At 32.3% G+C, this 26,744-nt stretch overlaps 2 protein-coding genes and 2 long non-coding RNA genes across 7 annotated transcripts in view; 2 read left to right on the plus strand and 2 right to left on the minus strand.

Annotated features, from left to right (window-relative positions):
• The first annotated feature begins 593 nt into the window (after window positions 1-593).
• Window positions 594-1,311, plus strand: Det (baculoviral IAP repeat containing deterin). Its single transcript, XM_014240212.3, has 3 exons — window positions 594-773; window positions 835-1,014; window positions 1,095-1,311. The coding sequence occupies exons 1-3, from the start codon at window positions 675-677 to the stop codon at window positions 1,221-1,223; spliced, it is 408 nt and encodes a 135-aa protein (XP_014095687.3). The 5' UTR covers window positions 594-674; the 3' UTR covers window positions 1,224-1,311.
• A 3,675-nt stretch (window positions 1,312-4,986) lies between these two features.
• LOC118683657 (uncharacterized) lies at window positions 4,987-6,183 on the minus strand. The gene is made up of 2 exons (XR_011396239.1): window positions 5,876-6,183; window positions 4,987-5,269 (listed from the first exon to the last, which is right to left on the minus strand). It is a non-coding gene; the product is annotated as an uncharacterized lncRNA (long non-coding RNA).
• A 1,051-nt stretch (window positions 6,184-7,234) lies between these two features.
• Window positions 7,235-26,744, plus strand: part of psq (pipsqueak) — a 49,159-nt gene continuing 29,649 nt past the window's right edge. For all 3 annotated transcript variants that reach the window (XM_036376235.2, XM_070109139.1, XM_036376355.2), the window contains exons 1-2: window positions 7,235-7,430; window positions 8,330-8,494. In XM_036376235.2, the coding sequence (XP_036232128.1) occupies window positions 7,284-7,430; window positions 8,330-8,494 (312 nt within the window). In that variant the 5' untranslated portion in view covers window positions 7,235-7,283. The remainder of the gene's footprint in view (window positions 7,431-8,329; window positions 8,495-26,744) is intronic.
• On the minus strand, window positions 7,491-16,245 carry LOC118683652 (uncharacterized). 2 transcript variants are annotated; one of them, XR_004979478.2, is made up of 3 exons: window positions 15,045-15,499; window positions 14,119-14,573; window positions 7,491-7,636 (listed from the first exon to the last, which is right to left on the minus strand). It is a non-coding gene; the product is annotated as an uncharacterized lncRNA (long non-coding RNA). The 2 variants fall into 2 exon arrangements; XR_004979477.2 differs by lacking the exon at window positions 7,491-7,636 and having other exon boundaries at window positions 13,797-14,573; window positions 15,045-16,245.

Here is a 26,744-nt window from a genome sequence, read left to right on the forward strand (position 1 = left end):
TCGACTAATCGACTAACCGGATGGGGCATTATTCGAATAATAATATTCGTTTCGCACTAACCGAATAGTCATAAGTTGTCGACTATCTGGTTAACAGTTCGTTGTCGACTATTCGAATAGTAAGCTTTATTCAAAACAAAACAAAAATAGGCAAAAATCAAAGGTTGCTTGGATTTCAAATAATTTTCATTTATTCAAATACTCGTAGTAAAGGTCTTCTTCGTTGAGGGACCTAAACTATGAATTTATCTTATATTGTTATAAATAAAATAAATACCACATACAAATTTTCAAAATTTGTTATTCATTTAACAATCCGAATTATGGTGTTCTAATACAAAATCCTTAAAAGAAATAATTTAGTATTTAACTATGTTTATTATAAATTAGTCTCTGTGGTATCTTTGTTCAAAAAGTTTTGTTTATTATAACAGTCTTAAATAATTAATACAGTTGACCAAATATTTTTTATTAACGTGCGAACACACTGTTATTATTAGATTTGGTATAAAGTCAGCAAAGTACTTTACAAAAAGCTGAAATTTGTGAAGCACATAAATGTCAAAAAGATCGCGGTTTGAAAGTTTGAAAACAGAAACAGCGGCTAAAGAACATAAGCCATTAATAATATTACTAATAGTTAGTTTTTTTTTGTTTGAAATAGAATCATTAAAATGAATTATTCAAGGTTTGGAAATATGATGGAAAAAAACCGCTTAAACAGTTTTAAAAAGTGGCCATTTGATGATAGCAGTGCATGTAGCGCAAAAAAGGTAAAGCTGGTGCAAAATTAAATTCATCATTCCTCTTCATGTTTTGTTTTGACAAATGTAGATGGCGGAAGCAGGCTTTTACTGGAGCGGTAACGATCGCGAACCAGATACAGTTACTTGCTATATTTGCAATAAAACTCTTGATGGTTGGGAGCCAACCGATGACCCATGGAAGGAGCATGCAAAACACGCTCCTCAATGCAGTTTCGTAAAGCTCGGACGAAAGGAAGCTGAATTGACGGTATGTGCTTTGTGTTATAATATAAGTATATATCGTAAGTACTGTAGTTACCATATATAGTAATTGTTAATTCTTTTAAGGTTCAAGAATTCATCAATATATGTAATGCTGCGCTAAAAGCGCGTATGGATCAAAACTTAAATAAAACTTTAGAAGAGTTTCGAAAGTATGCAGAGAAGGAGAAAGAAAAATTATTACTCGGCAAATAAATGGAAAAGAAATTACTTACATCAGTTAGATAATAGTTTAGGGATTATATAGAAGTTAAGACTTAATAAACATTTTAAATAATCATTATATGTGTTGTATGTTGTATACCTTACTTGTGTGTTAGTTGCAATAAATTATGCTAATTAGTATGTTCGATCCTTTTAAATTAAACATCCTTAACATAAATAATTTTGCGAATGATGAACCTAACAGAGAGTACAATTTATGTTAGACGGAATAAAACGGTGCACTTTACCCGGATAAGAACGTCTGTTATCAGCAGTTCACGTTCAAATTTTGCGAAATAACTAAAATGAAAATATGAAACAAATGATGAAAATAAATTAAAGATTACAGGTACTGAAAATTTTGTCATATCAAAAATACTGATTTCAAAGGTGCATTTTACAGAGATTTTCGTCAATTTAGTTAGACTGCAGTGCATTTTGCAAAAAAGTGAAATTTTGAAGTTCAGTGAAAATTCATTTTATAAGTAAAGATTTAAATGTTTCAAGGTTTATTACAAACTTATCTGACAAGTTTCCACAAACATATGGAATTTATAAAAACAGTAACCAGCATAAATGAAGACCAATCTGGTTCACGACAGTCGGGTCTACGTAACCGGAACGGTCGCTATAACAATAACCAATCTGGTTCTGATTCTGACAAAAGAATTAGGCAATAGCGAGAAGAATTCTACGAAGCAATTACTGAATTTGAAGATTCTGAGGACAGTGGAAATGAAAATCTTCGCAATATCTGCTATAAAAGAAAAAGTATGCGTATCATTTTAGACTCTGAGAGCAAAAATGAGATGGAAGTGATACCTGTAATTTAGAAAATTTGAACGAACGTTCTATGGATGGAACTTTACGGGAAACACTAAAAGCAGATGGTAATATGTTCAAGGATGTGTCAGGACTAACAGCGTACGTTTCAAGACCATAATTAATCTCCCGAGGAACAAATTCCGGCTACTTGTCGCGTTCTACACCGGCCACTGCAGGCTTAAGAAGCACCTCTTCAACATGGGTATAGCCTCTTCTGCAAACTGCCGGTTCTGCGACATAGAGCCGGAAACACCTGAACATCTACTGATGAGCTGCACAGCAGTCTGCAGACGCAGAATCAAGGCCCTGGGATCCATGTTTCCTCACAGGGATTGTATCGCCTCACTAGCACCCAGCAGAGTTTTGGAATTTATCAACATCCTGGGCCTAGATGATACGATATGACTTAGGGGAGGGCGCAATAGACCATAGGTCGCGGTGCATACCTCATAATTAATCTATCTATCTAACAGCGTACGCAAAAAAAAATATTTTGCTTGAGAATATAAGGAGCGCATTTGAACTGAAACAGAGGCTCGTAAGGTTTTGAAAAAAGATGATTGGTCGAATACAGAGGTACAACTACGAGCTTTTCTATCGACCATCAGACATAGCTTTAGGCGAATTCGTTGTGCGCAAGCATACTGAACCATATTTAGTTCATGGCCGAAATATAACTACTGATAACTTTTTTACGAGCATTTCACTTGCAAAAAAGTTACTTAAAAAAAACTCTTGTAGGGTCTTTACGAGCAAACAGAAAAGAATTGCCAAAAATTGCAAAGGCTACGAAGGATAACATGATCCGATATTCTACAAAACTTTATAAATCAGATGAGTACGTTCTTACAGTTTACAAGTCTAAGCCAAACAAAAAGATATTATTGCTTAGTTCAAAACACAAAAATGTCAAAATAGAACATGATGCTAAACGTGCCCCATAAACAAATGCATATTATAATAAAACAAAGTTTGGGGTGGATATTGTAGACACAAATGAAAATATAGCTTGAAAGCAGGATCCTGTAGATGGCCGCTTCACATGTTTTATAATATTTTAGATTTGGCAGCCATCAATGCCTGGATCTTGTACAAGAAGACTACTGAATAAAAATTACTCGCATGAATTTTATCTTCCAATTGCCCGAAAAACTAGGCAGTAACATTTGCATTAGATATATGTATGTATATACATATGTGGAAAGGGAGGATGCAAAATAGAGTTTACATGTAAAAAATGTATTGAAAAAAACTGTGAATAAAAATCCATTAATTGAAAAATAAAAGTTTTACAAAAATTAGTATTTTAATTTACCCGTCAAAATGACGGATTTAAGTAAAAATAGGTATGCCGATACCAATAAGTCTAGTGTTAAGGACTATTTCAGATGATTTGTACTAATATTTCAACAAAATGTTCTCAATAGAATTTTTATAAATATTAAGAAGTAGCTTTGATTGTGAAGAATATAGGTCTGAAGACCACAATCGTTCCAACGACTGTTGGTTCTATGTAACCGGAAGGGACCACATTTATATCCGCCCAAGAAATGTCAACTCGCCTACATTTCTCAAATTATTTTGTGACATTTTGCTTCTGATAATCTAACAACAACAAAATCTCGTCTGAACCTCTCGAAAGTATGCAATAAAACTGACGTCCCTGGGTAGGATTTCTAGAATTTATATTCCTTGCAGTGTTTCTTTATTTTAAATTGAGGCGGTTATCTTAATGATATTTCAATAATCATTATCTGATCAATCTATTAAATTTTAAATGAAAAATCCTTAATATTACTGGCGATTTTAATGAGTACTTCAGAGTATTTTACCATAATATGCAACCGTGTTAACGATTTAGAATTGCCACATCGAAGTGTAAAATTAATTAATAACCTACCCAACCATTTCCAGTTGAACAGTAAATCGGCTCCAAACATTTTGTCTACGCTAGTATAAACAAGCGTTCTGAAGCGTGTGCTTATTGACTTTATAAATAAAATTACTGCAAATACCAAATAAAAAGACCGAACCTTTATTAATTTATTAAGGATCGCGCATACACCCCCTGCTTGATTGACTGTGCACAGTGTTTTTTTTTCTTTTATCTGCCCAACGAATTGAAGTAGAAAGATGTCAGTGTATTACGTTTGGAAGCAAGGTAGCATAGCGATTAGGTGTCAAAACAAATAGTTATTAGGCTTGCTCAAAGGGAAATGATTGGAAGGTGTAAGAAGCGAGAAATAGGAAGTAAATCTATACGAAAAAATAACAATAATAAAAATGGAAAAATAACAAAAACACAAATGTGGAAAGCGGTGAACAATGCAGCAAAGTCATAAAGAATTATAAAGTCCAAAAATAGTGAAGAAAAAAAAGAGTGTGCGTGTGAAGAGGAAAACGAGATTATACGAATCTGTGAATTTTTAATAAACTACGGGAGAAAAAGAGCCCGCAAAATCGAAAATATTGTGTGATGAACATAGTAACAAGAAGACGAGAAGTAAAAGTGGAACAAGAAACGTGAAAATCAATAGGTTTCGTGTTTAAGTGCAAAGCAAAAAAGGGTGAGCGGGATAGTTATAGAACAAAATAAAGTTGAAAATGGCGACAACAGACGAACAACATACGAACGAATACTATACGAAAACGACTACGATATGACGATGAATTAAGCTGTGAATGACGCCAAAAGTTGCCAGATTTTTGCTTTGTATTTAATTGTAAAATGTAATGGATTTACATGTAAATACAATAAATTGTGTTATTTATTGCGAGGTTTTTATGTGTCGAATTATTCCGAAATGTTGTGTTTTAAAGTGGCTAAATATTTAAGTTCACTTCCTGCTGACAATTCATTTTTATTTCTCCTTTACTTTTTAATTACATATATCCGTTCGAAATAAATTAAAAAAATAGAAACCAAAACTTGGCGCAAATATCATTTAAATATATTATCTATAAATAAAAAGAAAAATAGATTTATATTCTTACGCCATAAATAGTAAATACACTATGTAGTCCTATAGTATTTTCGTATCCAAATAAATGCATTTCTATTTATTACATCTGGCAGTTCTATAATGGCGGGCGAACGACAAGCGAACGAACGACGTGAAAAATCCATTTTCTAATTATTCCGAATTCCTCTTTGGCAGCGAATTCCTTCGTGTCTAGCATTGCGTTGCACGACTGAAAAGTTGAAAAAGAAGCTGAAAAGTTTAGAAAACTCTGTTAAAAACTTGAAAACACATAGAAACAACAACAAGTGTTAAAAAAGTGAACAAATAATGACGCGAAAATTATAAGCAAATATTTTCTGCGCAAAAAAACCACCAGACTTCACGCATATTCGTACAAAGTGCAAAACATTCAAAGGCATTTGTGTTAAAAAGATATTGTGTTCGGCCAGTAGCGCTGAAAGGTTCGATTTGTACAAAAGAGTTGCCTCCTAAATTGGTAATATTAATATAATAGGTGATTTGTTTTTCACATTGGCAATTAAAAAGTGGTAGCTATTTTTAGTAAAAAATTTTGGACGCATTGCATTCAGTAGCAAAGAAGTGAATCGCAACAATATCTGCATCCCGTGGCTTGAAAGAAAATTATGCAAAAAGACAACCCTCGATTGCAGCGACGTAACAGTTGGCAGTGTAGTTGAACAGAGAATACGTCTAGATATTGTTAATTACTTGTCAGCGAGGGCAGAATTAAAGGGAGTAGAGGAAATTGATAAAAATCAGGAATCGGCAAAAGGCAAGTGCGTGCCATGTTTATAACAAGAAACCGGCTTGGTTATTTTTATTTAATATACTTACTTCCTCACTTTGTAGAAATATATATATTTTTATCAAAGCATGTGCAATAATTTACTAAAGACAATGCAATAAATATATACAATATTTCGGCGCTTTTACACTATTATACTTCTGGTTTATGTGGTCAACTATCCTGATAATTGTTTACATCAAATTTTCAATGAAATTAAGAAGTGTTGCATGTAAAAATAAAATCCATGAATTGCTTAATGGTACTAAAGACGAGCTAAAATTTTGTGTGTTTATTGCGGTGGTAGCAATGCATAATATAGAGAAAACTCTTATCTACCTCAAAACCATGCTTAAACATCTTTTCCATTACTTTTCCACTTCATAAATAATATAACAAATTATTAAATAAATTGCTATGTATTTTAAGAACCTTTAATGCGAAAGTTTAACGCAACAGTTTGTAACGCTATTCATTTATAAATTTTTGCCTACCAACAAGTAAAACCCTTGAAATAAAATCAATTAAGAGTTTTGAAGAATTAGTAAATGTACAATAGAATATATTTAAAGTGAATTAAAAAAAAAACACTAACCTATGTGCGTTTTTTGTGTGTTACATTCTAACTAAATATCTCACCATATTATTTTTGCCGCCAATGGTTTATTAATGTGCAATTCTTATTGTGTTTGTAGTGACATAATAAAACCACATTTTAACCATTATACCTACCAATAAATGGTATTATTTATAAATAATTATTCGAGTTCAATATTGTTTGATTCGTTTGCCATATTTACTAGAAAAATTAGTATAGTATATGGTATATAATTATCATTATCGTAATGTTTTTCTGAACCTTTCAAAGTGGATCTAGACTTCATCGGCTCTTTCTTTGACGTCAAACCACAACACAAAGCCGATGGAGTTGTTCTATGAAAGCAACCCATCTAACACCCTTCTCGCTGTGATCAGACCACGTTTAAACAGCGTGTTTCCTTGACCTCCCGTTAGATGATTTCGATGACAATTTGCATTCTTCTACAAACAATGTTTGGAATCACTGAAACAACAGCAATAACTATTATTTTGAGTCCTAAAATTTTCAATAACAAATTAATCAAGTACTGAGGGAATGGAAACATATTTTAGATTGAAATTAGCTTAGTATTTTATTAATGCCGATTTAATTGCCATACAACTAAATCTTTTGGCAACCGGCTCAATTTTTAATGTTGGATATGAATATATGTAATTTGTTTTAAATGGATAATTTACGTGGAGATTAATTCACATACAAATTATTAACTATCGATTTATTTAGTGGTCAGATTATTTATTATAAATATACATATGTTTAATAATTAATATTTCTTTTTTGTTTTTTAGCAGAACCAAGAGTATAATCCAAGTTTAAAACTGGATTAGCGATAAAGTGGGACTATTGCTAACGTCAAAATGGCATCCAGAAGTCACCAGTATTTTAGTTTGCGTTGGAACAATTACCAAAACACCATGACTTCGGTGTTCCAGCAATTGCGCGAAGATTTATCCTTCGTGGATGTGACCCTTTCCTGTGAGCATGGCTCGCTAAAAGCACACAAGGTAATTTATATGAAAATTTATAAATTTAACAACATATTCGATAAATTCGCAGCATTTACCTGCTGATGACTACTGGAAAAACGTTAGAGTTTGTGGTATATATTATTTCGAAATTTTATTCTGAAGAAACAGGAAATCAGTGATGTAAATCATACAATTAGATCATCTATTTTTTACACGATTTATTCGGTTGTTGTTTTTATGTACTGTATGAAAAAATTATCAATAATACACTTGAATTACAAAAATAAATTTCATCCCGAAATTTTGGTAAGCTTAAAGAAAATGGTAGAAATATTTATGGCATATACTAAAATTAAAACTGTTTTTTTTTTACACTTATACTGGACTAAATTATTATATTATAGTAGATTATACCGATATTATATATTTAAAAAATTTCTGGTTTGAATGAAGGAAATTTTTTGGTCGGTGTTCGTACATATGTAACTGAAATGGATCCATATTTTCATCGGAACATGGTCTGTCAACTCTGCAGCATACCCCAGCTTATTTGGGGAAAGCGACATGATATGTTAAAAATTCAGATTTCGATAAGAATTTGAAAATATACACTTACATTTAGAGAAAAATAAATCCATAAAACAAAAAAGCTGTTTAATTATAAAAGCACCGAAAAAAATCTAAAAGAAATAATGAGCAGTTTGGGCATATCTAATATTTTATATTAATGTGGCTGAATCAAAGACTTTTATAGAATTTGAATTGTCTGCACCAGTTAACCACAACAGTATGTTCGAAAATAATAACTACATTTAGCTTCGATCCATACAGTATATAGATTTTAAAGGTTTTAAAATAATAATCTTATACAATTACAAATAATTATTATATTTAGATGATTCAAGTATCTAATCGTCCATTTTTTATTTAAATAGGTTGTTCTATCCGCCTGCTCATCATATTTTCAAAAACTGCTTTTGGAAAATCCCTGCAAACATCCCACCATCATACTTCCCGGCGATATTATATTCACGGACTTGAAGACCATTATTGATTTTGTTTATCGTGGCGAAATTGATGTCACCGAATCTGAATTGCAGGTAAGTGTTACAAATTTTAATGATATTAATATTTCAGAAATCGAAAATAATATGCTAAAGATTCCCAGCGTGTAATCTGTATAATTATGTGAATTATTAAAAAGCAATTATAAAACGTCTAAAAAACAATCAATTGGCGCATAAATGTTCCAAAAAAGGAGATATTGCGATCAAAGTGTGAATACCATTACAAGTTCCCACAGCATATAACGCATTACTTATATGGGACAGTGTAATTTATTTGTTCAGCCTACTTATATGCTGCAAGAGAGCTTAAGTAAACAGTCTAAAGCGTAATACACTAAGGTTATTCTATGACGAACGCTCAGTGCTATCTTATGTAGTGCTTGCGTTTGTAGTGCAATGGGAATTTACCATAATTTACTCTGACTCAGAATTTTTTGCAGTGTACATATTATATATAAATAAACTCAATCCACCCTTATGGCGTACGCACTTATCTTATGACGATTCTCAAGCTAGCATACTATTCTATTTCGAATTTATCTAGGACACAAACCGATGAAGCTTTTATGCACGCGTAAAAACCATTGCTCCGAAATTTAACCAATGTAAAAATTTGTTGTCTTTAGGAACATTCATTCCTTTAGTCATCCTTTGGGTTTTTAAATTGTCTCTTATAACAAGAAACTTGAAGGGAAATTTTGTATAACATTTTTTCTGCAGCTTATAAATACACAAAACTTTAAGCCACCCCTGAAAGCTTTTACTATCTGAAACATACACCAGTATACTTACTAAGCTTGTTGGTAAAACTTGCAGAATGGTACTTTCGCAATAACCGATATATAAAAGCAAAATTTGTTTAAAATATGTGTAATTTTCGATTTGACATTAAGTTGATTGAATTTAAATTAATATTACCTATCTACTATAACTGTAATACTAAAATATCATTTCCGCCGGATGCCAATTATGCTCATAAAAAAAACCAAGAAAACCCGTTAATTTCAATTGTCATCTTGGCAAATAAAAAAATTTTTTTTACAACAGCTTGATTTTGATCATTCAGTTTGTATGCCAGCTATGTGCTATAGTGGTCCGATGTACGCGGTTCCGACAAATAAGCAGCTTCTTAGCGAGAAAAGGACGTGTGTACAATTTCAGATCGATATCTTAAGAACTGAGGGACGCGTATGTACAAACGAACAGGCAGACGGACATGGCTAAATAAACTCAGCACAACACGCTGATCATTTATATATATACTTTATAGGGTCTCCGACTTTTCCTTCTGAGTGTTATACACTTCGTGGCAAAATTAATATCTCCTGTTCAGGGTATAAACAAAATTAAAAACTTGACTACAGTAATATAGCACCTCATATCGCAATGCATCCCTGAAACAAAAAATATTATAAGACAAATGTAAAATCTATCTGGTTTATTGTTTCTCACATAAGTGGAAAAATTAAATTAAAATATATTTTATCTCTTTAGCTCCGGCAAAATAAACGACAGAAACTTATGATATAGCTTGAAAAAAAAAATTTGGTCGTTAAGATGATAGTATTATAACCTTTATTTTTGGCTTAAATTTTATTTTATTTGTTTATTCGAAATAGCCTTGAGAATGTAATTAATGCTTCCAAATTACGTTTTTAAGGAAAGTGCAGTATATATTTAAATGTCATTTCCTGCCTAAAATGCAACATTGGTTGGAAACCACTATTATCAAATTGGACTCCCAATTGTTCTGATTGGTAAAATGGCTCAATAGGATTATACTCAATAAAATAAGCCTTTGCTCTACTTTAGTTTTTACTGCTACAAATTCGAAGCTCTCCAGAGTCCGGATAAGGAATTAATCCGTTTTGGTATGTTCAACGGTCCTAACTAAATTACGGTTTTAGTGCTTTTTCCAACAACTCTGCAGGTGTTATAAAAGTTCCTCATTCTGCTCGTTTACATGTGTAAGCTATTAAAAATATTAGAAAAAGTTTTGTGCAGAAGCTAAAGTGATTTACTGCGTTCATAGATTTCTATACCCGAAATTTTAGGAATAACATTATATCATGTATGAAGAAAAAGGTTCATAAAACTCTTCAGAAGTGTGTTAAAACAAACTGCTAACTGTGTAAGTCCTATAACCAGTAACTTCATTCGTGAATCTTGTCTTCATTCATGTTAAGTTCAGGCGGCAAAGAATTTATTAAATCAATTCCGATGCTATGGAGATCTCATTTTCAAGAGCAGATTTTACATCTAGACAATAAAATATGTTGACCGAATTGTTGCTAGAAACAAATTAAATGTATAATTAAGATTTATTGGCAACATATTTGACAAGGCGAACCATCTACAAACATATGTATATGCTATTTTTCTTCTTATGTAAAACCATATAGCAATTAATTAATACTGGTGAGAAGAAATTTATCTTTACCGCTGATAATTTGCTGCTGCTGATAAAGTTCGACAGTAAGGCTAATTTCAAAACGAGCAGCATACATAAAATAGCGGTAGCTATTGGCTCTACATACAACAAAAACAACTATAACGTGAGCAAATTAAGCACTAAAGCGCCTATACAGAATTTTTATATTATTAAAATTTTGTATAAATTTCCCTAATAATTTAAATTTTTATAATAATCACAAATTTAATTACCATCACATTTTATATCGCTTAAGCAGATAGGATATCATTGTCAACTTGCACATAAAAATGTATATCTTATAGGTAAATGTCTTCAATACCTAGTATACAAGTACACCTAAATATAGATGTTGTCCGTAATCACTTCAGACAAGTGAATTTCCCCAAAAAAGTTGATATTAAAGGGAGAAGAAAGTATCAAAATTGGTCCATAATTGAAGCTAGTATCGCTTAATAAAAATACATATGAAAACTTGTTTTCCATAAAAAATTGATAGTTTAGGTTAGGTTTTTCCGGCGATACCGGAGCGGGAGATCACATTTAGACATTTAAAATCATGTTCTTAATGATGCTAGAGTTTCTAAAACGAGATAATCCACTATATACATATATTATAAGAGAAATTGAGTTCAATTAAAATCTAAATTCAAAAGAATTGTTGTAGCTGCAGAAACCATTCCCCAAATTTTGATGAAAATTGTCGGGGTGATAATCTTTGGACAAATAAGATCATAGTAATTTCCGGTCACCTCTATCTAAGGAATATACTTTTTGGCAGAACAACTTTGCGGTCTAAAATACTAAAATACTAACGATAGCTGAGGATTCGCTGAATTAGCTGTCTATTAACTCAAAATGCGATATGTTTTTGTAGTAAACCATATTTCAAGCACTTTAAATAGGTCATGATAACAATTTGTAATTAATCTGAATACTTTTATATATTTTTTAAAATGATTTTAAGAAGGTTTTGATTTCGAGTTCTTAATTAGACGTTCGCTTTAGTATTGGAATACTCAAATGAGGCACGATATTCAATAATTAACTTACTACAAATTTTTGGCACATTTTTAATTTTCTATTCAAGTCGGATATATATATAGATATATACATATGTACATATGTATAGCATACAATTAGTAAGTTACCATATGTACAACAATTAGTATTGGCGTTATAATTTTTAATAGACACGTATGTATTTATAAATAATATTCTCTTACACCAAATATAATTTTGATGTGATTTTGATAATTCTAAATATTTTTGAATATAAATATATAAAAATTATTATTTTTATGTTTTTAAATAAATATAATTTGGAAATTCCAAATTTATTATAACAGAAAATGTATTTATTAAATAAAAATGTTCTAAAATATTTTTCAAAGTAGTAAGTAAATAAAAAGCAGACAAACGAGTAAATATTACTACGCGGGTAATTTTATAAAGCTATGCTTTTTTGAATTTGAATTAAATACAGCGCTGATTTTCGCTGACTGTCGTATGATCTTGTATAATAATTCTTACTAGATTTTTAACAGTTTGGTGTTCCAAAAAAGAGTTTTTATGTCAGAAACCCATGTGCATTAGCAATTTCTCATGACAGTCGGGTCTACGTAAGCGGAACGGACCTGAATTTTTATCTGGACTGTCAACTCGGTAGAATTCTGTCGCTACAACAACCACAACAACTGCAATTTGGATGACATTTCGCATCTTTCCTTATCGGTGGCCAATAATGCCAAATATTATAATATATAAAATATTAGAGCCAGCAAATTTCCATTTTCTCAAATAAGTTCATATTTTCTTGTTGCGGATCTTGAGGAATAATAAATATAGACAATAGAGATAGAAAATTCAAGTAATTGAAAAGAGGAAAAAACGTTATCTTCGGTTGCACCGAAGCTAGAATATTTACACAAATAAAAAGTTTTCCATACCAAGACTTGATTTTGATCGATAAGTTAATATGACGCTATATAAGGTTTGTTCCAAAAGTATCGCGAATTTGGTATTCCTTAAGAAAGTGTTTATTTATTCATGAATATCTATTTTGTCCCCTTGAAAGTAATCACTCCTAGATATAATGCACTTATGGCAGCAGTTTTTCCAATCCTCAAAGCACTCAAAGTAATTTTTTGTGATATTGTTCAGCTCCTCCTTCGATGCAGTTTTTATCTACTCAATCGTAGTCGTAGCGTCGTCCTTTCATGGGCATCTTCAGTGTTGGGAACAAAACAAAGTCACAGGGGCCCAGATCTGGGAAATACGGTGGCTGCGGCACTATTAAAGTGTTGTTTTTGGCCAAATATTCGCGTACAAGCAACGGGGGTTATCATGGAGCAAAAGCCAATTTTTGTTCTTCTACTAATCCTAACGTTTCTGGCGAATTCTTCGCGCAGAACTTGCAGATAATATTTTTTTTATATTCTAGTAGTGATTCGACTATTGCCAAAACTATTTTCTTCAGATCATTAATATTTTTGTCTGTTGTTGACGTGCACGGGCGTGCGGCACGCTCTACTCGTTCATATCTTCTCGACGCTCTGAGAACATTTTGTACCACGGTTAAACATTGCTTTTGTCTAAGGTAGCTTCACCATATGCCACAGTCAACATTCGAAAACATTCAAAATGGTCGACCTTGCCAGCATGAGTAAGGTATATGAGTACCAACATAACGCAACAAAACAATCGAAAATCGAATACACGTAGTCCGCGATAATTTTATAAATAGATAAATTTTTCTATTAACCTCGAATGCAGTAATAGTCCAATTTGTTCGGAGGTTGTACCATTGTCTAGAACATAAATCCATGCCAAATTTCGTGAATATATCTTGGCAAATAAAAACGGTTTCTTTATAAGGGTTGCTTTACAAGTTTAAACGATCAGTTTGTATGACAGCTATATCCTATAGTGAATTATCAACAACTTCTTGGAAAGAAAAGAACGTGCACTTGATTTCAGATCAATATCTCAGAAACTGAGGGACTAGTTCGCATATATACAAAAGGACAGACAGACGGACACGGCTAAATCGACCCAATTTATAGGGTCTCCGTGGTTTCTTTCTGCGTATTACAAATTTCGTGACAATTTTAATACATGCTGTACAGGGTATAATAACTATGAATTAAATTTAGATTGAATTAAAATATTTATGTTGTGAAATAATGTTTTTGTCATAAACATATTTTTTGTTGAAAGCCATCACCTTGTCAAACATCTTTTGAATTTATAATATTTAACTCGTTTTAATCCCATTATAGTTTATGGTGCTCTTCGATATTTCCCATTTATTGTACTGCTGATCAACGGTTTGAGGACATTCGAAACTAATTTCCATGTTTCAATATTAGTTATTTCGTATGTATGGATGTTTTATTATATTTTTTATACTTGTGTTTATGTTTATTTTTTGTGTAGGCTGTAGAATTGGCTAGTCGAAGGAAATTCTATTATCTAGCCTAGCGATATCTTTTGTAATGACGTTGCTCTACCTTGAGAAGCTTTTTCTGTTCTGACGTGCTTCTTAGAACTTCAAAAATATTATTGACATTAATTTTTTGTTGTTATTTAAACTATATGCTTCGAAGTCCCTTAGCAACGATTAAAATTATTTGAAATTCATTGATGTTCGTGTTTCCAATTAATCAATACTTCCATTCGCTGCAACAAATAGTTTAATTAATAAATATTTTCAAACGGTACTTTATTTTTAGATATAATATGCACATACACATAAGCATACAACTATTATATACATACATACATTTAAATTATTGTTTTTTTTTCTTTTTTTATGCTTAATGAAGACCTCAAAGTGCTGCTTCTTGCATGACAATTTAGTTGATATCGAGATTTTCTCGATAGTGACATCATTTATTTTGTAAAACAGAATTTATTTACACGCTCAATATTATAAATGTATTGCAAAAAGCTACAAAAAAAAAGACCAATTAAAGTTCTTGTCGCCTTCAAGGAAAGGATTATTATTTTTCTGATTCTTGCAATGGTCAAGAAAAGCCCTTGCAATTTCGTGTATACGGGTATACACAAGCCTATAGGTATTTACATTTTTTCGTGCGTATGTATGTCCGTACATGTGTATGTGCATAAATTTGAATATTTAGTATTTACTCCTTTGACCATTTGATAAGGTGTGGTGGTAGTAAGTCTTACTTCCAGCATCGCCACAGTTTTTATACACACTTACGTACATATGTATAAGCCTTATGTAGTACGTATGTACGCCTGTGTGTATATATATATATATGTATTGGGATACAGACTTTTTGAAGAGTTCGTTCGTTTCTGCATCTGCGTTTTTATTTAACTTGCTTATATTTCACTTCACTGTATGACTGCAAACAGACGAACCTTCGATGGCAGACGGTTAGACCGGCATACTATACTCGCACAAACAATCGAATGCCGATCCAAGTTGTTGGGCGCTGATATTATGGTGTGGCAATGGTGTCGCGGAATTTTAACCATGCTCCAATAGTCAGACGCTAGTCGTCTTTGCCGACGCTCGCACTTTCTATCTCCTTCTACCTTTTCGTTCCAGTCAGTTCGTTGGTTTGTTTCATTTATTCGCTGTTCCATTTTTATATTGCAAAATTTTTTCTCCTTTCGATTGCCTGCCCCAATGTTGTTGCCTGCCTGCCTGCATGCTTGCTTGCCAGCCCCCCACTTTGACCCTTCTTAAGGGTGACTCTCGCGTCTCTAGTCGAATCATCATCTTCTTTCTCTTCCTCAGCAGAAGTAGCCGAACACCGCCATTTACACACATATACACACATTGAGAAGCATACGACATTTGAGTATATGTGCCAGCAGAATTTTTGTTGTAGTACACTCATGTGCAGATAGCTACATACATATATACAGTGTGTGTGTTTTTTTTAAAGCTTCTGCTCAAGTCCTGTCGTGTGCTTTTCACTTTGGCTGAGTATTAGTGTTTTTGTATGTATTTATACATTTTTTTCTGCTAATTTTTATTCTCTCTACGAGTGTTTTGTTTTTGGTATTTCCATTTTTATTTTTATTTTTTCTGTACTGCAATTTTTTCTTTGTACAACCTTTCTTTTCTTCAACCAAACGTACGGGATACCCCAGTTGACCGACCGCAATGACGTTTGTTATTGCAACAATATGTATTTGTAGATATGTTTGTGTGTTTGTATATTTATGAGCGAGACAAGCAGGAAGAGCTGATTCGAGGAGAATTGCTAACTGCTAACTGTGGACTGTAGCACCACTATGCGGGGGAAAATGTATCCTTGCGCTGACATAAATTAATATCTCAAAGTGAGAAAGCGCAGATTTTTTTGGTTTTGGTTTTTGTACTTTTTTTCATAAAATATTTTTAATTAATTTTTTTTTTAGTAAAAAAGAATGTATTATTTTTTAAAATATTACATAAATAATCCATGGAATGGATTAGAACCTTATAGTTTAATATTTTTCAATTAATTAAGATGAAGTGTTCTCTCTTGCAAATTAAGTTCTTACGATCATATTAACCAATAACTAATTTTATTGATAACATCGAGGACGAAAGTTAATTCGCAACCAGTATAAAAAACCAGATAAGTAATCGAAATAGATCCAAATCTTTATTCGGTTAAGTACCGTAACTCGGTAGTATTCCTAAAACCTATTTGAGGCATGTTTTATGCCGCTACAACAACAACCAGAACTTATTACGATTTAAAATGAGAGCTTCAAGATTATATACTCATAAGCATATAAATTTTAATCATTTCATTAACTTTTTATTATTATTTATTTAATTTTATGAGATTGACAAGACAATAACTGTTCAAAAGTGCTTTAGTCTATGTTACAATCCGATTTAAAATGTTTAAAGGAAAAAAATAAAAATTGATTTAATATTAATAAAGATTTTTCGATCAGTTAGTTGCCTATGGCCTTGGGTATATAATTTTTCGACATCAAAAGAACAGCCTTAATGGTATTAAATGGAATTTGAACTAACCAGGCGTATAAAAATCACTTTTTTCAGTTGTGCCTTCAGAAACCATAAAAGTTACTTAGAGATGACATTTTGCATTTATCGATAAAATTATAAAACAATTGTAAATGATTTTTTAATGCTTATTTTTTAATAGAACTAGTCATTCCCGGTTCTGATGGATTTTTTGTGTTATTTTCAAAACCGGAAATATATGTATATTACTTTTTTATTAATAATGAAATTGTTTTTAAATGCATATATTTATAATAGTTTGTGTATATACGGAATATTCAAAAAATACTAACAAAGATAGGTTTTCAAAGTTTTTAAATTATAGTTTTGGAACACAAGTTCTTCATAAAACATTGTTTTTATAACGAAAACTCATTTTTTATTTCAATAAAAATTTGTTTCCCAAAATTTTTCATAAAAGCTCGTGGTTTATAAAAAATATATATACTAATATAGTAATTTTTTTATTTTCATATTTTTTATAAAAAAAACTGTTACAAAAATATCTTTTATTAAGGAGTTACATGGGTTTCATCAAGCAAAAAACGTCTATTTTCAATATTCATATAAAAAATTAAATATTTTTCTCAAACTTTTTATTATTCCAAATATTTTATGAAATTTTCGAAAGAAAATATTCAAAACTCGACCATTACGACGTCATTTGCGACAGTCTCTCGAAAAAAAGGTGCCTCCGTATTGACAGCAGAACTTCTTGCAGGATTATCAAAAAAAAAGATACGTGTTTTAATTAAGACCATAAACTAGGTATTTGACGAATGAAAAACAAAAAAACTGAGAATTGTGTTTTTGGTATACGTTTTTGCAAAAAAAATATTTTTTTAAATAGTTGTAATTGTAAAAAAAATCCTTCGTTCAAATAAATTATATCTCAAAGACATGTGCCAAATTTCATTAAGATCGGTTGAGTAGTTCGCGAGAAATTATGGAAACGACACAGTTTCGAGAAAAACGTGTTCAAAGTTTTAAATGACTATATAGCTGACCTCGAGCACGCAACTTTTCAAGGCATTATCTCCAAAACTTTTACTCGAATCAACTTGAGTATTTAGGACAATATTCTAGAGATGTTATAAGATTAAGTAATATATAAAAGCCATTAAACTCATGTAACCACTTAATAAAAGCTACATTATAAACTGCTCGAATTTTAGAGTTGATGATTTTCGTTAAATTAATAATATTTTTACATTAAATTAAAATCACACATACTAATCATCTCATTTTCACTCGATAAATCGATACTTTTATGGCATTTTAATTAAGTTTCGTCAACAAATTCCAACATTCGTCCCACTGTACCTCAAACTTGTCTCATTCTTGGCGGAAACCCCTAGCAACTTTGATACTTTCGTTTGTGTTAGTGCGTCAAAAGCATTTTTTCGTTGAGATTTCAATGTGCGCTTGCACGTGTGCGTGTGTGTGTCTGTATGTGTAAATGAATGAATATGTATGCAAATACCTTGCACATATACACAAAGGCTCATTGATATATTCGTAGATATGTATGTATGTATGTGCATGTATAAGAATGTATGTAAGCCGAGTTCTTTGGCAACTACTTTTGTGCATATGCATGTACGTGTGTGTCTTATGTATGTGTGCATATCACTGCTATTGTCATGATTATTGTTGTTATACTGTAGTTGGCATTTTTTCAATTTTTTCTCTTGTATGGCTTCCTTCGTCGGTTTCCCCATTAACCACCATTCTTCTTGCTCGCTTGTTCATTTCGGTTTCTTATGACTTTGCTTTCATTTTATGCAACCACTGAGGGTGGCTGCCACAACTCCCACCACCTGACCGCTCAAACGCCCGACCGACCGCCCGTCTGCCCGCCAGTCCGCTTGCTCGCTCATACATTTCTTTGCCCTTATTACAATTTTTCTCTACGTTTGCATGCTCACATTGCCTGCCGATGTTGTTGTTACTGTTGTTGCCTTTGCCTTCTCAATTTTTATTTTCTGTGCAGAATTTTTTAAAAGAGTCGTTGTTGTTTGGTTTTCTTTTTTTTTCGCTTTTTTTCCGTTGCCCGTTGTTTTTTAATCTTAACTCAGAATAGCAATGATTGGGGGAGGTAAGGGGTGTTGCGGTCTTATGTCTGAGTGAAATGAAAATATAGTTCCGTTTGTGTCGTGTGTCCAAGAAATAATGTATAGAACAGTGTGGACGGGCGGGCGGTGGCCGAACGCGCGCTTGGAGAAAGAAAAACTCTATTGAACAAAAAAAGTAAATTAAATGCGAGAAAGAAAAAATAGCAACAACAAAAACAATAACAGCTGCAGCAACTACAAGACAGTGTAAAAAAATGCTGTAAAAAACAATTGGTGAACGCGTTTAATGTTTTGCAAGTATCATATAAAACTAACTATACGCTGGCAAATGTACTATGCATGGGTATGTGTGCGCGTGTAGGTGTGTTGGTGCATTGTTGTTGTAGTCCCGTGTATGAGTATTATGTCCAGGTTCACGATTTCAGTTAGTTTTCCACCCTCACCGATTAACTGTAAATGCATGCACATACACGCACTCACACATTTATAAGCTTTTACACCCACATACATACACATATATATATTTATATAGCACTGCTGGTCCCATATTTCACTTGGGCGCTGCTTGAATGAAGACCTTGAGTCAGTGAAATTTAATTGTACATATTATGAATTGGAAACTTATGTAATTCAGTGAAGTCATAATGAATTGTGGCGAAAATCTCCAAAAATTCCGTTCGATGCAAATGAAGCGTTCGCTTTGATTAATTACTCATTATATTATATACAAAGCAAGCAGTCATATGTATTTGTGTCATTACCGCTATTAGTTTGTCTTAATATGAAACTGCGTGTGTTAATTACTTACATATGTTTTATATACAGGTGCACACATACACATACTTATATATATATATTCATATATATATATATGAATGTACATATGTAAACGCTTTGTTGTTGTTTTTTTTCTTTTTTTTTATAGTTAGCAACCATTGATTCGCTCCACTGTGCTATCATCCTTCCACTTCCGATACGTAGATGGTCAGACACATTGGCAGACCTGTGTAAATGAAAGCAAGATGGAAGCGAGCGAGCGACCAGCGCCAGAGCCAGTGCCAGCGCTAGAGCCCGGTCGGCAAAGCGACAACTTGTGTCATTTGTGTTTTTGTTTCAATTTTTTTCTGTCTTCTCTTTCGTCTCTTTGACTCTCACCGCTGTCGTAGATTTCGCCCATGTTTCGTAAACTTGCCTTTTTCTTTATACTCATTTTTTTACAAAACTTTTTTATGTATTAAATGAGCGAGTATATGAGCCGTTTTTTTCCCGACTTTTTTCCACTGGGCGCTGCTGTGCATTGTATGGTTTGAGGATATACGGGTTGCTTGCTGACTAGTTGCAGTCTCATGGCCTATTGGGTGTTTAAATGAATCGCCAGTATACTATTTTTTTCTGTCAGTTTTCTCATTTAGCTGCTGCTGCCTTTTTTGTTTTTAAAGATGAAGTTTCGTTTCGTTCTTTGTGTTTTTTTTTATGCGCCTTCACCTCTGTCGTCTTGCGAAGTCCGAGTGTACGTGTATTTCGTATACACAACTTCAAGTTGTCCGAAAGCTTTTTTTTCCAATTGTGTATTAAGAAATTCGGTCCATCTTCCAAGACAGCAGATTCTCGAAAATTTAGTGAGAACAAAATTTCTGGAGATTTAACGCTGACTATATGTCCATTTATAATTGCAGAGATTATATTTGCCAATATAATACCTTGATCCGGTTGTACTTGAGTTTTTTCCGCTAACAATAATGACACCTCGGTTGATAACGGAAAAGCTAGAAATGGTTTTCGAACTTTTTAGGCAAAGCTTTTTGGGGAACCTTTTTTTGTTCGATTCAATCACAGGTCAATTGTATCCGACATTTTGGTTTATGTTTTGTTCAGATCTGAACATATTTTATTCGGATTGCTGCTATGAAACCTCCAAAAACGTTTTTCAAAAGCAGGTCCACCAGTTTTTCAACTAAGCTAGAGATTACAATTTGTTCTATTACCTATTTTTCGATCAAGTAAAATTCGAAAATTTTTGCCAAGTTTTAGGTTATGTATGAAAATTTTTGGTATTCGCTGTGGAAATATCAAAGAAATATTAACATCGCTTTTGGTCGCTTTATACCGATCTTCTAATAAGGGTTTCTTACACCGCATATATTTCATTAACTACTTACTAATGTAAATCTTTTCAGATTTTTTTTTCAAATATCTTGGATATGTTCAAAAATATTGAACATAAATGGTGAAAATAATAAGAATTCAGTCTTTAGGTTCGAGGTTATAATAAAACTTCGGAAAGAAAATCTGTATCGAACTTAAAAATAAAGCTTATTATTTGCGTCTTTTGCAGTCAGCAGTATAATATTCAGAAATTTTTAGGTTTTGTCGAAATTTTTTGAGTATTGCTTTCAGAAATTTAGAAATATTTAAGTGGCTTTTTGAGGTCTACCTACCGAAGTCGAAATCACATTATAAACTTTGCGTTAAAATTTTTCGTTTTTGTTTTATTTTGCAATTTCCGGGTTATGTTGAAAAGTGTTGAGTATCGATTGTAGAAACTTTAAAATAATACTTTTTATCGCTTGTGTGAACTTAATACCGAATTAAAGCTTATTTCTAAATCTTTTACCAACCAAAGCTTCCAGTTTAGTTTTAGGTTATGTTATATACTTTCGAGTATCAGTTATTTGTATATGGTAAATATTGAAAATTCACAATATTGCTTGTATTCTCCTGCATATAGGTCCTCACAATATTATAACCGTTATAGTCCGTAGAATAATTGAGTTGCCGCTCAACAAATGCGGTTATACGTCAATACATGGACTTGTTGGTATAGAAAGAAATTAGCCCACCAGAACCTGTTCGGTGCTGCCCTTTCCCATATTCATTTGCTGGTTTGCATACGAACAACCTAACAAACAGACACACCAATCTACGCTTATTTATGTGCATTTGTTTGTATGTCAGTTAGTACATAACGATTGCTGTTTTTTATACGCCGCGCACTTCGCCTAAGAAGTGATTCTTGGCTGCAAACCTTTTGCAGATATAATTCTTTATTTTTCCCCACTGTACACAATTTTTTCCGTTTTGTTCTGTTTATATGTACTTCGATTTTTTCTTTTACTTTCTTGTCTATGTATGTGTGTATAAGTTCCTGAGTGTATAAGCTTGTGTATATGTATATATATATGTGTGTGTATGGATTTTTTTCCAATTTTTTCGCTCTCACCACTACTTCAGACTTCACCGCCGCCGCTGCCACCATCATCAACAGCAACGTTATTTCATGCCGTTCCTTAGCTGGCTGGCTGGCTCGATGGCTTACTGGCTGCCTGGGCGCTAATCGTCATCGTCTTCTGGCATCATCTTTTATTTGTAATTTGTTCATCATCGGCGTCGTCGCAGTTGTCGTTTATCGTTGGTTGCACGCTTGCCAGGTCGCTGGTAGGCTGGTTGATGTGTCGGTCGTAATGACTGAAATCGTGCGATTGTCGGCAATGACAGAGTTTCGTAAATCGGTCCATATCGGGTTATATATAGTATATTAACGCTAACAGTACCACAAATTTTGTTTGATATCATGTAAACATTATCCAACACACGCTAAATAGTTGCACCAAAATGATGGATTCACGTTATCGTATGACTTCCGAACGCAATTAATGAAAGTCTCAAACTTTTGCTGCTAATCTGTGGATCACCGTTAAGACAATGTGTATTTAAACCGCCTACTATTAAATACTTGCATACGTAACGTCATACGCGTTGGACGGACCGTCACGATAAAGTGCGTTATTGTAGTGTTGATCAAGCACCAGTGAGCTTTGGTACGTTCGCACGGTGTTAATACCAAATCACAACCATAATTGATTTTCATATTTTCCATATAAAAACAAAATTATCAAAACAAACCGCTGACCGATTGTGTGTATTACGAAAATCAGGATCTAGTGCGTCGCGTTAAGTACGCGTATATCATCACGTCTAAGCTGGTTATTGCAACTAAGGGCACAAGAAGAAGTACAAGAAGTAGGAAAAAAAATAAAAATAAAACAGAATTTCCCTTTCGCTGACTTTTCCATTTTATATATTATTTGGTTGTTTTCCGCTTTCTTAAGAACTGACTACTACTGACATTTACTCTCTATATTCGCTGATATATATTTTTATATGTCTTGTGTGCTGTTTTGCTCACCATTTCTATTTGTTCGGTATTTTCCCTACTTTTATTCCGGTTTTATTTTTACTACTACTCTCAATTTCAAGTTCGTCAGACGATTTTTATTATTATTTCTCTTTTTTCTCGTCTTCTTTTTCATGCTTTTCTATTTAAGCTTACATTATGGCTCCGGCTCCGTCGTATCGTGCTCTATACGCGCGAGTATCGTAATTTTTCGCACACATGCATGAGCACACATGCGGACACACACATACATACATCCATAAACGCCCATAAACACACACACACATGCATAAACGCGCACACATATGCCTCGACTCACGATTTACGGCTCAGGACGCACATATGCGGCGTCCTCATATTTTTCGCGTCTTTAATGCTTTAGTTACATTATAAATATTTGGACTAAAAATGCTCGAGTTTAGGCCGCTTTAATAAGAAAACGCTTTACTATTGTTATTGCAGTTGTTGTGATTGTTATAATGCCGCTGCTAAGTGTCACATCGACTTACTATAGCATAATGTTCGACTATTTCATTCATCATACCCATCATTATGTTGCAGGACCAGACTCTTTAAGCCAACACGTGACTATTGGTGTAACATAAGTGTTGTAACTAGTGTTGGAATTCCGGCATCTCAAATGAGTTTAGTGAAAAAATGCATGCTTTACAATTATTTTTTGGCCAAAAAAAAGTATTTCGAAAATTGCATAGACGTTTATGAAGTACCACAGACTTTTAATGTTAATAACCGTTTTAGTTTTGACAGCAATAACGTGACCATTTTTGAAAAATATCAAATAATTTTGAGTTACATTTTATTTTGGACTTTATGCGTGGACTTATATATTTTCAATATATTGTCTTGGTCAAAAATAAAAATTTACAATTTAAGAAGTTCGAAAATAAAAAAATTGGAAGCAAACAATGTGTGCTATAGACAATTTCGTACAATTCTTAGATAAGTTTTTGAATGAAGATACATTATACAAGTTGTGGTGCAAACAATGATCTAATTAGACTAAATAAGATTACAAAAAGAAACTGTTTTCCATCAAATCTTCATACTCGTATGTTCTTGTGTTTCAAAAATTGTCAACTGCTTTAACCTTGCGTGCGTGTAAAACACCTTGTTGTTGTTGATTTTTGGGTACACTGCCGAGGTAACGTTCCATAGCAGAATATAAATCTGGATCTGTCTGTTCGAACTCAAGTGCAGGTCTCGAAAGGCAGTATCAGCTGAAAATTCTTTAAACGAGCATCTATAAGTTGATTCGGTGCTAGTTTGAATTTTTAGTAGTGCAAGTTTTTCTTATAACACCTAGATTTTTTTACTTAACAAAGTTCTTACCATGAACCAAAAATATTTTATATATTTCACAAATAAAGCTGATGCTTAACTGTTATAGAAAATGTTTAGCTAGATACGCCTACTTTTGAGTTTCTTTTGATATTTGTTTAAGAAACAATTTATTCTTCTCTTTAAATTTCATGTTCATTGTCTTATTGAGAGAGGAATGTAAAAATTTTCAAGTAAAATACCGCATTTCATCGAGTAATGGTTTTTAAACAACTTCAAAAAGTTTTGAAATTTGTTATATGTACAATATAAAATTGAAAACAAAAAAAATGTTTTAGATATTTAGAAATATTCAAATTCATAAACTTGCAACTTTGCCGAAAAAATTGGTTTTTTATTATATAAAATATTTCTTTTAGTATCTATTTTATCATTTATGTTGTTTTTCATATCATTATCTTTAATTCCTCTTGGAAGCTTGGAAAACCTACTTAACTAAAAGTAAAATTTAGAATAGGATTTATATTATTTGGCAAAATGTTGTCAAATAGTTTATTTAGTGCGTTGCTTAATTTTTCATTTGAAGAAATGTAAATGCTTTGTTCTGTTAAAGAAGACTGATAAAGTTGGAGAAGTGATTTATAATATGTTGTTCCTTTATGATTCATTTCTTTCTGTATCAACTAATTATCAACTGATAAATGGAATATCTTAAATATGGAGTTGTTTTTGTTATGGGAAAAATATTCTGTCTCATTAAAACTTGTCTCAGCCTTATAAAAATGCTTGCAATTCAAACAAAACGCCATTTTTTTTTTTGTTTTTCTTAAAAGGTTTATTTAATAAATAATTAAAAAATGTACTAAATGTTTTTTTAATAATCGGCGATTCATTTTAAAAAATGCCAAGAAGACCGCCGAAAAAAGGTGTCTGGCGGTGAAGATTATCTGAAATCCAAAAACCGATAAATTTATTACAATAGATGAATAAAGGTAAATATCGAAGGACTAGTCAACATTTTAGTTTTTGATCATTTTGCAAAATGACGGCATCCCAAATAAATTTTTTTTTTTTTGTGAAAAAACTTAAACTCCAGAGGGGCTTACAAGATTGATATTATTATCAAAAATATGATTCCTTCAATTGTTACCTGACAAATATGTCTAAAAAGGCCGCGTCGATGTGCCTAACTGTTTTGGAAAAATTTTCCACATTGACGCGTTTAAAGTTTTGGGAGTCGATTACACTATCTCCGATACTATTTGCCGGATCAAATTCGGGGAATATTCTTAAATAAGAGTAAATTCGCTATATATGCAAAAACAAAAATTTATTCGAAATCACAAGTGGATGTAACCCCTTAAGATTTAATTTGGTTGTGGCGCTGAAAATTTGTTTTAGTTACTCAAAAATATTCTTAATATCTTTCTGCAATATGCCAGCAAACAAACTAATATGCCACACCTATTTCACTTACAATTTATGTACAGAAGCTATAAGTAGTAATCTATATAAAGATCGGACCAATATGTGATGTTCAAGTATGTATCTGCCATACAAATTAACCGATCAAAATCAAGATAAAAAATGCACTTGTGAAAGGTATTGTAGCCGAAGTTAACATTTTTTCATGTTTCTTATTATAATTATTTCGGGTTTTAATATTTTTATTTACTACAAGCTTTTCAAAACTTCTTTCAATAACTCGCTTAAGTTAAGGTTGAGATCCATTATTTGTGAAAGCGCATTTATTATGATTTTTGTTGTTCGTTGTTTAAAGAAGAAAATCATTCATACATTATATTACGTACCGCTGACATATGTATACTTCTTTCATAACATATGATGGTAACAAAGAAAGATGAAATTGTTGCATATTTTCGTAGATACGCCCTTCATATCATCTCGTATATGTAGGTCGATATACTCGATTTCTTAATGAGATCTTTGCAAATATCACTAGCTAATTTGGTATCAAAGGGCCTCAATTCACAAAAAAAGTCTCTACATATATCGGAATATACTGATTTTGTTTGATTTTGTATTTTTAATGATTTTTTTCCACATCTTCTAAACATTTCACACCCTTTGTATTCTTATAATGAAATTATTTAACTTTTTTATGAAACTAGCCTCGTTTTTTGCTTGTTGTTTAGGGATGATAATTTTTACAAGTAATTTCCAACCCCAAAAAATAAGCCAAAATAACCTAATAAGAGTTTTGAGTTTTCTACCACGACTGTCTCTGACAATCAGCCGGAAGTTTGCTCGTAATCCATCACTTCAAATAAGAATGG

This window comes from Bactrocera oleae, chromosome 4, assembly GCF_042242935.1.
Source record: "Bactrocera oleae isolate idBacOlea1 chromosome 4, idBacOlea1, whole genome shotgun sequence".
In the NCBI taxonomy this organism is placed as follows: domain Eukaryota; kingdom Metazoa; phylum Arthropoda; class Insecta; order Diptera; family Tephritidae; genus Bactrocera; species Bactrocera oleae.

What these genes read in the sequence shown, in the direction of transcription:
- Det (XM_014240212.3), top strand. Translation starts at nt 675, where the DNA reads ATGAATTATTCAAGGTTTGGAAATATGATGGAAAAAAACCGCTTAAAC. An exon ending in GTGCATGTAGCGCAAAAAAG is followed by an intron (nt 774 to 834) that starts GTAAAGCTGGTG and finishes TGACAAATGTAG; the next exon opens with ATGGCGGAAGCAGGCTTTTA. An exon ending in GAAAGGAAGCTGAATTGACG is followed by an intron (nt 1,015 to 1,094) that starts GTATGTGCTTTG and finishes AATTCTTTTAAG; the next exon opens with GTTCAAGAATTCATCAATAT.